Source organism: Penaeus monodon, chromosome 7 (genome assembly GCF_015228065.2).
Source record: "Penaeus monodon isolate SGIC_2016 chromosome 7, NSTDA_Pmon_1, whole genome shotgun sequence".
NCBI lineage: Eukaryota > Metazoa > Arthropoda > Malacostraca > Decapoda > Penaeidae > Penaeus > Penaeus monodon.
In genome coordinates, this window is record NC_051392.1 from 1538363 (window position 1) to 1551417 (window position 13055).

General features: G+C 39.2%; 2 protein-coding genes across 3 annotated transcripts in view; one reads left to right on the forward strand and one right to left on the reverse strand.

Annotated features, from left to right (window-relative positions):
• The window catches only part of LOC119574955, a 14932-nt gene extending 12565 nt beyond the window's left edge, over positions 1-2367 (forward strand). Inside the window, exon 4 of one of the 2 annotated variants that reach the window (XM_037922244.1) lies at positions 1-304. This exon is cut by the window's left edge and continues 71 nt beyond it. The gene's annotated coding sequence lies outside the window, so the exon portion shown is untranslated. The other variant, XM_037922243.1, reaches the window with a different exon arrangement.
• Positions 2368-4558: 2191 nt separating this feature from the next.
• On the reverse strand, positions 4559-9633 carry LOC119574956 (RNA-binding protein cabeza-like). The gene is made up of 5 exons (XM_037922245.1): positions 9378-9633; positions 8890-9037; positions 7719-8700; positions 6782-6833; positions 4559-6143 (listed from the first exon to the last, which is right to left on the reverse strand). The coding sequence occupies exons 1-5, from the start codon at positions 9613-9615 to the stop codon at positions 6067-6069; spliced, it is 1497 nt and encodes a 498-aa protein (XP_037778173.1). The 5' UTR covers positions 9616-9633; the 3' UTR covers positions 4559-6066.
• Positions 9634-13055: the final 3422 nt, after the last annotated feature.

The following is a 13055-nucleotide window of genomic DNA, read 5'->3' on the forward strand; positions in this document are numbered from 1 at the left end:
TGGTGAGCGCAACAGTCCTGCTGGCATGCCTAGGTCTGGCATGCTTTGGATTCGGGGCATAGGAAACGCTGCTGGCCATCCTCCTTCTGTTGCAGCTCTTGTGTGTTGGTTGGTGTGGGCTCTGGCTGAGACTGGGTCTTGGTTGGTGATGTAAGTCTAGATTAAGGTTGGAGGACTCTGCGCCCCTTCTCCCTCTCCATGTGTCTCAGTCTTTCTCTTTCTCTTCCCCACCTCCCTTCCCCTTTTTCTCCCTCTCCATTAACTGGTTCAGATAGTTTAGTTTGCTTTCAGTCTGATCAAAGAATTTACATCAAAGGTGATCTTCTCTGCTGCAGTGATTCTTAGGGGCATTAACATTGCAAAGACACACAACCTGGGGATCAAAGAATTTGCGTCTCACAAGCTCTTGCCCCCACCTCTGAGGAAGACCAGGCAAGTCAAGTAGTAGACAGTGACCCATCTTGGCCCTCCAACCACAAGTCACCTCAGAGCACATGTCTTTATTCATCTTTACAGAGAACACTACAGCAACGTAACCTTCTGCTTCTGCGATTTTGAGGAGAGGTGCAACTTGGCCTCGACACCATCCCTCAGCATGGCTGCACTGATTAGCCTGGTCCTCATACACCTTTAGTGTAGTAATGATGTCTAGCCAGAATGTTCCTCAAGAATTAGTGGGAAGAACGGTTTTTTGAATTCCTTTGTGCAGTTTTGAAAGAGGGAAAGTAACCTAGTATTGGAGTGCTTAAAGTACCATTCTTGTAGGAGGGGTTACATCAAAAGTTCTCATATGTGCAAAGAAATAATAACAGAAAACTTGATTATGCTCATGGCCTGCAGATAGAGTGCCAAAAAGAATTTTCTTGAGAGTATTACTAAAAGATATATTGTAAATTAATTTTGTATTGTACTCTTGAAGTTTGAATTGTAAAAAGAGAATGCACACAGTAGATCAAACAATTTTTAGACATTTATGACATTATAAATATTTATACAATGTAAGTGTGAAATCATAATGGCGTGAACAGCTGGTCTTGAGGAAACAAATCATCTTCATAAAAAAAACTGTCAAATTATTTTAGTAGCAAGTTATTGAATGCTGAGTAAAGCATTATATGCTAAAAAGATAATTCAAGACAGAAATTTCCCTTCAAATTGTAAAGAAAGGACCGCTGCTAAAATTACTGAATCATTCTGTGCAGTATAGCATTAATTTGGAATGTGTTTGTCATGTGTTTTGGAATGAATTTCGGTTACTGTTGGTTGCAGGTTTAGGGTTTCTTGATACTTACTTATCCCTTTTCTTATTAATCTCTTTGTATTATTAGATTTTTTTCTGATAAATCTTCAAGATTTAAACTCATATTCTGTGTGAAATCCCAAGTCTCACCTTACAGCCATGTTAAATGTCTCATCATTCCATTAATTTTTATAAGAGCTTGTAGATGAAAGATTTTCACTATTCCATTACAGATTCTATTTTTTACAATATAGTTTTTAAGGTCACACATACTATGAAACCCTCACTTGTTATTCACACATACAGGTATGAAAAGCTATTTCTTGTGATACGATATCTCATATTAAGGTTTATAAGCCTCATTAAAGCCTATATTTGTTATACAGGCAAGAAAACTGTCCGCGCCTGTTCTGCACAGGTTTTGAGGGTCTTGTACTTGTTTGAAACGTGTTCCGTCCATCCTGACGCTTTTTGAATTGTGTACAAACTTATTATCACTAGTGTTATATCAAGAAAAGAAAGAGGATCTGATTTATCATGTACATATATACATGCTGATAATATTATGTTCAGAAAGGTCTGTGCATCATTATGACTTACTTTTAAAAAATTTTCGTTTTAAGGAATGAAAATTTAATTATGAAAAAGTTCATTTATGTGTATATATTTTTTTTATTATACAATTGAAACATTATCTGGGTGAAACACTGTACAGCATGAAAGAGTCCTTTGTAAACTCATCCTGCATTTGTGTCAGGCTTTCACAGTTTTAAGAGAAGCCATGGAAGTATTGTACATTATTTTAAAATATATACTATTGTTATTAGGGAGAGGGAATACATATCAGTATAAGTATGTAATTGAAATTGTACATTGAAGGTAACATGAATGTGGGTTTCTTATGCAAGTTTTTTTTTTTAATGAAAAATATAGAAATGTAAAACAAAAAAGAATTCAAGGATGTAACTAATAGAAAGATTATTCCGTCCAATTTTTGTACAAGTAAGGTATAATTATGTGTCCAAATTGCTGTTTTGGCTAATGTGAAGCCAGTGCATTGCTGATGACTGTACTGGGGAAGAAATATGTTTCTATTCTCTTGCAGTAAATATCCGACTCCAAATGCATTTTGTTTGTTTTTTTCTCTCACCTAATGTCATTGATGCAAATTGGACACTATGATCAATAATGAAGATTTTTTTAACCTTATTAGGGGAATTGAGGCTTGCCCTTTCATCAACTAACCCCCCCCCCCCCCACACACACACACACAATCCCTTGCCCATTGTTGTCGAGGGGGGCTGAGGAGACGAGGACTGAGACCCAATGCTGGGGATCTCCTTTATCTTGGGCCTCAGTCCTCACCTCAACTAATTTTGCTTGGTCTTTTCCCCTCCCCCTTTTAGTTTCCATCCCTTCTCTATCCACTTTCTAAGCTGTGAGAGCTGTATTGAACGGATCAAAGGCTGACTGTCATGAACTGCCTGGGCGAGCCATGGGCACAATAATTTCCTGTTTAATTGTCTAGCCCTTACCCCTTAAGGGACCCTGAGGGGCAGACGGTTTCTCTCCCTAACATACTCTAGGTGTATCATGGCCAATAATGAAAGTTTTACCCATATTAAGGCCAGTGAAGCTTGCACCTTCATCAAATAGCCCCACTGATTCAAATTCTCCAGGTTCCCTGACCCCAGGCTCTCGTTTAACCATGACTGAACACTGCTACTGATATCCCCTCTTCAAAACCTACTATTACATCATCCACCCAGGTCAACACTGAACCTCCAGGAGACATTCCTACTCTCTCAACATTCTCGACTTCATCCCCTCTACCCAAGAACTTTCTTCATCTACCCCATCCCACATTATTACTACTCTACAACCACATTGTCCACCTTTCCGTAATACTACCTCCCTCAACACTACTTCTTCCACACACATCTGTACTGCTAAGACCTCCACTTTCCACAAACTTCTCTTCTAGCAATGCCTCCAAAAGCAAGCAGGCAAAGTTTCCTTCCGCAGCCGCCTCGTCATAGTTGCATCCGAAATCCAAGCTAAAGCATTATCAACCTTGAGTGACCTCACTGGCAAACCCATTCCTCTCTTAGCACTTGGACTGAAACTGTGTCCATCTCCCCGACAAACCTCCCTGTCTATTGGACTGTGATGCAGTATCGTACCAATACTACACCATTTCCCACAAGAGGCCACCTTACATCCTCTACCAATATTGCCAAGATTTCTTTCCGTAAACATGGCCTCCCCTTTAATGTTTACATTGGCGGAGATTCCCTCCACATCCGGCCAAGGCCAGCTGTTGGCCTCACCTGTCATTTTGTCTAATGATATACAAATATGTTTATCAATAAAAACCCCGCCAACTCGCACTGGGCCCAAACTCCCCAAACATGAAACCAAGCAGAATGGAGACAGTTGGGGAAGGCCTACGTCCAACAACGGACCCTCAATGGCTGACAAAACAAACAAAACAAGCAAAATAAATCAACAATAAACACTCCTCTTTACCCTCTTCGCTAATGTACCTCTCTATAGTGCTGTATGACCATTTATTTGTTTAATTAATTTTCTGCCACATCAACAGGTCATTAGCAGCGTATTCAAAATCTAGTTGTGATGGCGTGAGGGTTTAAGGCAAACCCCAGATAAGGAAGTGGTATATGACATCAAAGGTCATATGACGCTATGGTAAAGTAGAGTAACGAAAAGGGTTAGGAATGAATTAATGATTAGGGTAAAGTTACAGGTTGAACAGTACTAGAGGGTAGTATGGTAGAGAGAGGGAGCTGATGGGGTAGAGTACAAGGTAATGGTTGTTACAAGGGGAAGGAGTTAAGGGAGTAGGGAGCATTATGATAAAGTATTGTGGCAAAAATGGCAAAAAGGAATTAACAACTAGGATAACTGGACAGAACAAGGGTATGAAAAAAGAGGAAAAGGAAAGGAGAAGAAAAGACTATGCAAGATTAGTTGAGGCGAGAGCTGATGACCAAGGCATGATCCCCCACACTTGACCTCCTAACCCCCCCTCCCCTAAGCCAGGGATGGGGGGGGGGCCTATATGACCATTAATTATTGCAATAGTGACATTTGAGTCCCCAGCTCCAGTAAAGTTCAATTTATTTATAATTGTTTTTATATATTATAAATGCAGAATGTTAAAAAAACACTATAATAACTAAACAAGAATAAAAATACAACAATGGCAAAATCCAGATTATTTAAAAGAACAATTATATAATTTCAAACATGAAAATACTCCACTCAACCTTTCAAAGGAAAGTAAAAGCAAACAACAGTGTTTTTGAGGCTTTACTATGTATAACAGATGCAGTACAAGAAACAATGTTACAGCCATTACAAAAATAATAAATATGGATATAGGCAATAAGCATGGCTTGTAAGAAAGTTGTACAAAACTGGCAGAAAGAGCTTTTTTTTTTCTTGATTTTTATCATAACTGTTACAAGGGAAAAGGCCCAGAAGAAGTGTACCAACAAACGCAGGTTGAACAGTTCAAATGCCACCATGTTCATCAGACAAATGTTATACTTTTTTTCCTTATATTTTTCCTAAAAAAATTATCAAACTTCATTATGTCAAGAAAATGAAAAACAAAAATGGAAGTTAACTGTCACTCGTGCTCTACTTTTAACTCAAAATAGTAAGATATCTGACTAGTATGAGTTTTTTCTAACCATAACAAAAGCAATGTTTCAACTTTAACCTCCAAGACATTATTTCAACAGGAGCATATGATGATTATTATGATACAAATATTCAGTCTATCTATACAAAGATTGCTCAGTGTCTGTGTGATGTTGCTGACTACAAAATTTGTTATTCAATATGACATCAAATGCCTTCATAAACAATAAATTAAATTAACAAAACAATGCTGTCAATTTTGTAAACATTACAAACCTGGAAAATATCTTGATTATTTTTTTTCTACCTCCTCTTCCTTTTCCATTTAATTCTCATTTTATTGCTTGTTCATCTTATTCTTTAAATTTTCTCATCCTTGTATCAAGCACTGTCACAGCACATGTCAACGATCCAAACAGACTTGGCAAATGGTCACCTTACCAAGAAACATCAAATTCCCTTGTATGAAGGTCCAAAAGTTTTTCTCCCTCTCACTTCCTTAGCAGAAGCATTTGGTGATAAAATGTAACATTCTCAAAAGTGATGAGTTGTGTAAAGGTATTTTGGCAGGATTATTGACTATCAAGCAACTGACATATTACAATGAACACATTGTTAATGGCAAAAGAGATTGGGAATAAATACAATAATAAATGTACTTAATAATAATAATAATAGGGATAATAATAACAATAGTAATAGGGATCATAACAAAGATAATAATATCCCTAATGAACACATTAAACTTCTTGTATTGTCCATATTCTGAACACATTTCACAAATAAGGGAACATTTAAGTTTAGCTCTGTACTGCAGGAAATACATCTTAAAAGTGAAATGCATTGTGTAAATTTCTTCTAAATTAATAAACAAAATGATAATGGTAAAATCAATCAATGAAAAAAAGGAATCCCCAAACAAACAGCTATTCACTGGGGTCATAATCATGATCTCTCAAGCAAGTTCTCTCTCAACAGACTACCGCCAGGTTCTTTCAATCGATGTCCATCCTTAAAAGCAATGTCAACACAAAGAAAATCACAGCAGTATCTAAAATAAACAATGGTCATTTATAAACCTTACTGTTGTCAAAACCCACAGTTCCTCCTTGTGGTGTACAAAGTCCTTTCTTTGCTTTCTCCAAGTTAAGACCTTGTTAGTAATAGCCTCCCCTTCCGCCTCTCCTCTGACTGCCTCGCCCACTGCCACCCCCACGGTGAAACTCCAAGGTGCCTGTAACAGATTTTTGGTTTTATCAGGTATTATTTTATAAGAGATGGAGAGTACTTGGGATATTCACACACGCGTGCACTCGCGCGCGCGCGCGCGCGCGCACACACACACACACACACACACACACACACACACACACACACACACACACACAAAACACACAACACACTGCACCACACAAACACACGGCCATGTTAGGTTCCCTGGTAATGGGTCTAAATGCTCTCTATGCAAATAAGTTGGTTTTTAGGCATCTTCATGATTTAGAATGTTCTAGTAAAGTGTTAGTATCCATAGTTGCTCTGGATACACAAATAGACACTAACAAAAACCAACTATTTACCAAATCTTCCTTTTGAGCAATTTTATCATCAAACAAGAAATCATTGCCGTAATTCCTAAGATAAGTAGCAATAGTACTCAAACTGGCACTCTTCCTCTTTTGTTACTTAAGAGGGGAATAGCTATATTATCCTAGGCTGCAATCAAAGAATTGTTGACTGAATAGAGACCACTCACATATATACTCATACACAGACACGTCAGCAAGCATACATAAGCACACATACAAAAACACAGATATACAAATATACATAACCAAATAAATAAAATAAACACTTTAATTTGGACCGACTGACCTGAAAAATCGGCATATTCTGCTCCGTCTTCGTATCTGCCATAATTCATCATCTGTGAACAGGAAGAGAATAAATCTAAAAAAGGAACTGGTAGGCATAATAATACACACACCTGATACTTCTCTATAAACACTACAATAATCATTCATCACAACTATCTTTGAGGTACAAGAGATATCAAATCCAAACATCCTAGGCCACTAAAGAAGATAGAGAAAAAGTAAAAGATTAACCCATTGGATCTGGTTGCGTTATGGCGATCAAATCACAAGAAAATCCGGGCATTAGTCTTGCGTGAGCGGTGGCTCTACAGGGTGGCTGCTTGTAGGTCGGGCGCACACAAGCATGTGCACAATGACAAGACGCTATGCCTCCTATTTGTGAAGTTATTTACTCTTTTTACGAATAAGCATTTTTAACTCTTTGGCCATTCTCCAATGTCCATATTTGAAATTTGGTCTGCATTATCCAGATGGTAATTTTTTTCTTTGCATAGACTCCAATCCTCTCTCTTGGTAGTCTACACCTTGGTACAAGAAAAATAAAACTATGTAACACTATGTTACTTTTTTTTTTTTTTTTTTTTTTACATAATATTCAATTTTCTGTAAAACAACCTGCGTCATGCTCACAGCGGCATGGATACAATGTTGAGCCTGGGAACTGGCACTCTTCCAGTCACTGCACACGGACATTACATTCCACACTCTTAGTGATGGGAATGATGCTAAATTGCCAAATGAGTAAAATAAACCCCCCGATAGGTTCGTGCACTCGTGGTGAGTCTTTTCCATCACTCTGTCCTACAGCCAGATTTTCCCGTGACGGCATGTTCACATCACCCTCGACCCATTTTTTTTTTTTTTTTTCATCACGTGATGGTTACCTCACACAGATCCAAGGGGTTAACATATTACTCTAAAACAAAAAATTGTACCTCTTGTGGGTAACATCCTGCTAAGGTCATGCTCCTCTGGAAGTCCTGGATAAGCCTCATTTCCTTCGACGTCCTACTGTTTGACGCTTGCATACTGCCACCCCCATTGCCTCCTTCTCCTCTGCCGGAGGTGTAGCTGCCTCCTCTACCACCTCCCATGCTGTTTCGGCCTCCTGGATTCGGTTCATAACTGTTCTGGCCTACTTGCCTGCTGCCGTAGGAATCGTACCGGGTGTTGTACTGGTTGGAGCTGCTTCGACTTCCCTGCATGTCCTTGTAGCCTGTGCTGTAGGAACTGTCACTGCGGGAGACACCACCACTATCTCTGTAATTGCTACCACTGTCAGCCCTAAAAGCACCTCCATAATTAGCACCGTCACCATAGTTACCATAATTGCTACTGCCACCCCGATAACCACTGTTGGCTCCATTGTACTGTCTATAGTTGCTGCCGCTGCCGCCACCACCTCCCCCATCGCTCCTAAAAAAGTTCGAACTACCTCCATCCTCCCGGTAATTGTTAGTGTCGCCTCTGTAGCCATTATTGCTGTTCCCTCTTCCACCTCTGGGGTTACTGTTTGAATCTCTGTATCCACCTCCTCCGCCTCCACTTCCACCACCGCCTCTGCCTCGGTAACCACTACTGTTGCTCCTCCCTCCTCCTCCACCTCTGCCACCACGCTCTGTTCTTCTTGAGTCCTGGGAGCTGTAAGAGCCCCTTCCCCCTCCCCCGTAGTCCCTTCTGCTGGAGTCTCTGTACCCCCCATACTGCCCTCCATGGTCGTTACGATAGGCTATGGGTGCAGTTTCTCTCCCCACAGCGCTCGCCTGGAGCTGGTGGTGTCGGAGAGCAAGGTTATCCTCCTGCTCCTTCTCCTCCATCAATTCCTTACTCTCGAAGTAGCTCCTGTTGCTGGTGGGGGGGTTCTTCTCCTCCCCAGGAGCAGGCCAGTTCTCTGATGTCAAGTCTGGGGGCGTTGACCTAACGTGGATAATTTAAGAATTACTATCTCTGCCAAGCCTATGTGATGGAATGTTATTTTGTCTGTTTCAACAACTCATGCCTTGTGTAGAGAACAAGCAAGTAGTAAGGGATGATTGTTGGGTTAAATTAGATCCAAGATGTGAGATGCAGCTCAAAGTAAGAACACAGGAACAAAATCCCTCTCACCTTCCATTGACAGCTCCTCCACGTGACAACATCCTTCCTCTGCCACCTCTCCCTCCCCTTCCGTCTCTTCCTCCGCCTCGACCACCACGACCAGTCTGATAGGCTGCACCCCTAACATCAGCCACTGGCTCTACAAAGTTCACAGTTTCTGTAAAAAGAGTGAGAAATTAATTACAGCTGAATGGGTGTACTTCTTGCTTTTCTGTTGATACTATTGCTGCTGTTGCAGTATGGAAGTTGACCAAAGTGTACTTGTCATTTACAATGGATGAGGTGATGTTGGGATACTACATTATTTTTGTTTGCAATGTTGTAATATAATCTCTTGAGTTGGGTAGTTTATCATTTCCACATTTGTGTCCTCATATCTTAGCATAATTACATTAAAAGGACTTTTATAAAGTAATCCACCAAGCTAAGAACTATAACAAAATAAAAGTCAAACTTAAAAAAAATAACAGTAGAAACAGAGGAAATCAAGACCTTACCTTTCTTCTCGTGCATCTTGACGTCGAAGAAGTCGAAGAGCGAGGCGGGTCCCGAGGGCCGGGGCATGTTGGGCGGGGGCATGTCGTCATCGCTTTCGTCAGGGCCCCCTCCTCCCCGACCCTTGCCCCTGCCGCGGCCCCTCCCTCGCCCTCTGCCTCCTCCTCTGCCTCGTCGGTCGTCCTCTTCGTCTGGGGTGTGGTGCCGCTTCTGCTCTGAAGGGGGAGGTTGTCCACTCATGGACTAAGCAGAGAGGGATGCTTCAGATACAAACAATTACATAGTGACAAGTGTTGGCAGGTCTGAGTATGCACACACAATTCATATCACCATCAATAAGAATTTATAATAAATAAATAGGAGAGAGAGAGACTGAGAGAGAGAGAGAGAGAAGAGAGAGAGAGAGAGAAAGAAAGAAAGAGAAAGAGAAAGAGAAAGAGAAAGAAAGAAAGAAAGAAAAAAGAGAGAGAAGGAAAGAGAGAGAAAGAAAAGAGACGAGAAAGAGAAAGAAAGAAAGAAGAAGGAGAAAGAAAAGATAAGAGGAGAGAGAAAGAAAGAGAAAGAGAAAGAGAAGAAATAGAAAGAGGGAAAGAAAGAAAGAAAGAAAGAGAAAAGAGAAAGAGAAAGAAAGAAAAGAAGGAAAAAAAGAAAGAAGAAAGAAAGAGAAAGAAAGAAAGAAAGAAAGAAAGAAAAGAAAGAAACGAAAGAAGAAAGAAGAGACGAAGAAAGAAAGAAGAAAGAAAGAAGAGAGAAGAAAGAAAGAGAAAGAAAGAGAAGAAAAGAGAGAAAGAGAAAGAAAGAGAAAGAAAGAGAAAAGAGAAAGAAGAGAAAAAGAAAGAAAAGAGAAAGAAGAGAATGAGAAGAGAGAAAGAGAAAGAGAAGAAAGAGAAAGAAAGAAAAGAGAGAGAAAAGAGAGAAGAAAGAAGAGAGAAAGAGAGGAGAGAAAGAAAAGAAAGAGAGAGAAAGAAAGAAAGAAAGAAAGAAGAGAGAAAGAAGAAAGAAAGAAAGAAAGAGAAGAGAGAGAAGAAAGAAAGAAAAGAAAAGAGAGAAAGAGAAAGAAGAGAAGAGAGAGAAAGAAAAGAGAAAGAGAGGGAAAGAAAGAGAAGAAGAGAAGAGAGAGAGAAAGAGAGAGAGAGAAAGAAAAGAAAGAAAGAAAGAGAAAGAAGAGAAGAGAAAGAAAGAAGAGAGAAAGAAAGAAAGAAAAAAGAAAGAAAGAAAGAGAGAGAAAAAAAGAAAGAAAAGAAAGAAAGGAGAAAGAAAGAAAGAAAGAGAGAGAGAGAAAGAAAGAGAGAAAGAGAAGAAAGAAAAGAAGAAGAGAAAAAGAAAGAAGAAGAGAAAAAGAAAGAAAAGAAAGAGAGAGAAGAAGAGAGAAGAGGAGAGAGAGGAAAGAGAGAGAGAGAGAAGAGAGAGAGAAGAGAGAGAGAGAGAGAGAAAGGGAGAATGAGAGAAAGGAAAAAGAGAGAAAGAGAGAGAGAGAGAAAAGAAAACGAAAGAGGAGAGAGAAAGAAAGAAAGAGGAAAGAAAGAAAAAAGAAAGAGAGAAGAGAAAGAAAGAAAGAAGAGAAAAAAAGAAAGAAAAGAAAAAAGAGGAGAGAGAGAAAGAAAAAAGAAAAAAAAGAAGAAAGAAAGAAAAGAAGAAAAAAGAGAAAGAAGAAAGAAGAGAAAAAAAAGAAAGAAGGAAAAGGAGAGAGAGAAAAGAAAAAAAAAGAGAGAGAGAAAGAAAGAAAGAAAGAAAAGAGGAAGAGAGAAAGAAGAGAAAGAAAGAAAGAGAAAGAAAGAAAGAGAGAGAAAGAAGAGAAGAGAAAGATGAAGAGAGAGGAGAGAGAAGAGAGGAGAGAGGAGAAAAAAAGGGAAAAGGGGAAAGAAAAAGGGGGAAAGGGAGAAAAGAGAAAGAGAGAGAGAAGAAGGAGGAAAAAGGGAAGAGAGAAAGAAGGAACAAGGGAAGAAGAGAAGAGAGAGAAAGAAAGAAGAGAGAAGGAAGGAGAGAAAGGGGAGAGAGAGAGAAGAAGAAAAGGGGAAAAGGAGAAAAAAAAAAAAAAAAGAGGAGAGAAAGGGAGAAGGGGAAAGAGGAGAGGGGAGAAAGAGGGGAAAAAAAAGAAAGAGAGAGGAAGGAGAAGAGAGAGAGAAAAGGGAAGAGGAAAGAGAGAGAAAGGGGAGAGGAAAAGAAAGAGAAGAAAGGAAGAGAGAGAGAAAGAAAGAAAAAAGAAAAGGAGAGAAAAGGAAAAAAAGAGGGGAGGGGAAGAAAGGGGAAAAGGAAAGAGAGAGAGAAAGAGAGAGAAAAGAAGAGAGGGAGGAGAAAAGGGGAAGAGAGGAGGAGAGGAAGGGAGAGGAGGAGAGGAGAGAAGGAGAGAGAGAAAAGGAAAAAGAAAAAGAGAGAAGAGAGAGAGAAGGGAGAGAGAGAGAGAAAGAAAGAGAGGAGGAAGAGAGAGAAGAGAAGAAAAAAGGGGAGAGAAAGAGAGATAAAAAAAAAAAAAAAAAAATCAAATAAAGTGGATGAGATTGTGGACCAACAGCAAAAGACAATTCTATATCCAAAGACATTCAATACTAAATAAACTCAACAACTCTGCCCTGTCTTTCAAAAAGAAAAAATGCTTTGCCTACCTGCGACAGTCGCCACTTCTCATACAGCTCCTCCACCTTGCCTCCTAAAACAGCTATGTTGCTTGGGGTCAGCAAGGCATATCCTGCCCCAAAGGAGATCTTGCCCAGTATGCGAACCTTTGTCCCCGGAGCCGTCTTGAGGCTGCAGATGGCGAAATTGTCAACAGAATTTTTTTTGAAGATTATGAAGATGTCTCTGGTATTTCTTTTACAGCCAGTTTTGAAAACAGCATTGGATTATAACCTCTGATGTTCTTTCTGAAGATGAAATCTAAAAACCTATCAAAACAAGTTTCAAGTTTTGCTCAAATTTTAAGTCAATGTAAGCAACCCCAAGAAACACTCTGCTTTACAGACAAAAGTCACTCCTTTTAAGGATGGTTGGACTGACTTGAACTGACAAGGACATAAGATCCATTAGGGTGTAAACATTCAGATTCTCACCCTTTTCCTTAATTCTTAGACTCTTTGCCTTTATAATACTAATACTATTATGTTAATGACATTACTACTGATAACATCTGTAAAAAAACAAAATAATAATAACAATAATGAAAAATAAAGAAAAGTAAAGCTCTATAGGAGGAGAAATCAGGTGAGGTCTATGTGTAGAGGAATTTGACAAAAGAAAACGAACACTGAACATTACATCTTCCTGGCAGCATGGGGCTGGTGGGGGGGAAAAAAAAAATAATAATAAATAAAAAAAAATAAAAAAATAAAAAAATAACAAATACATAACTCAAACTATAAGACCCAAAGAAGAGAAAGAGAAAGAGAAATGAAGGTAAAGAAAGAGACAAATTGAAGAGAGGGAAAAAACTGAAGAAGAAGGTGAAGTGAAAGAAAAGAAAAAAGGGGGAACTGCAGGTAAAGAAAAAGACAAGATGGAGAGAGAGGAGAGGAGAGAGAGAGAGGAGAGAGAGAGAGAGAGAGAGAGAGAGAGAGACGAGAGAGAGAGAGAGAGAGAAGAGAGAGAGAGAGAAACAGCTGAAGAAAAAGAGAAAAAGGAATGATTATAAATAGAAATGAAGAAAAAAAATAGGGAAATAAAGAGAAAGAGCAAAACTGAAAAAA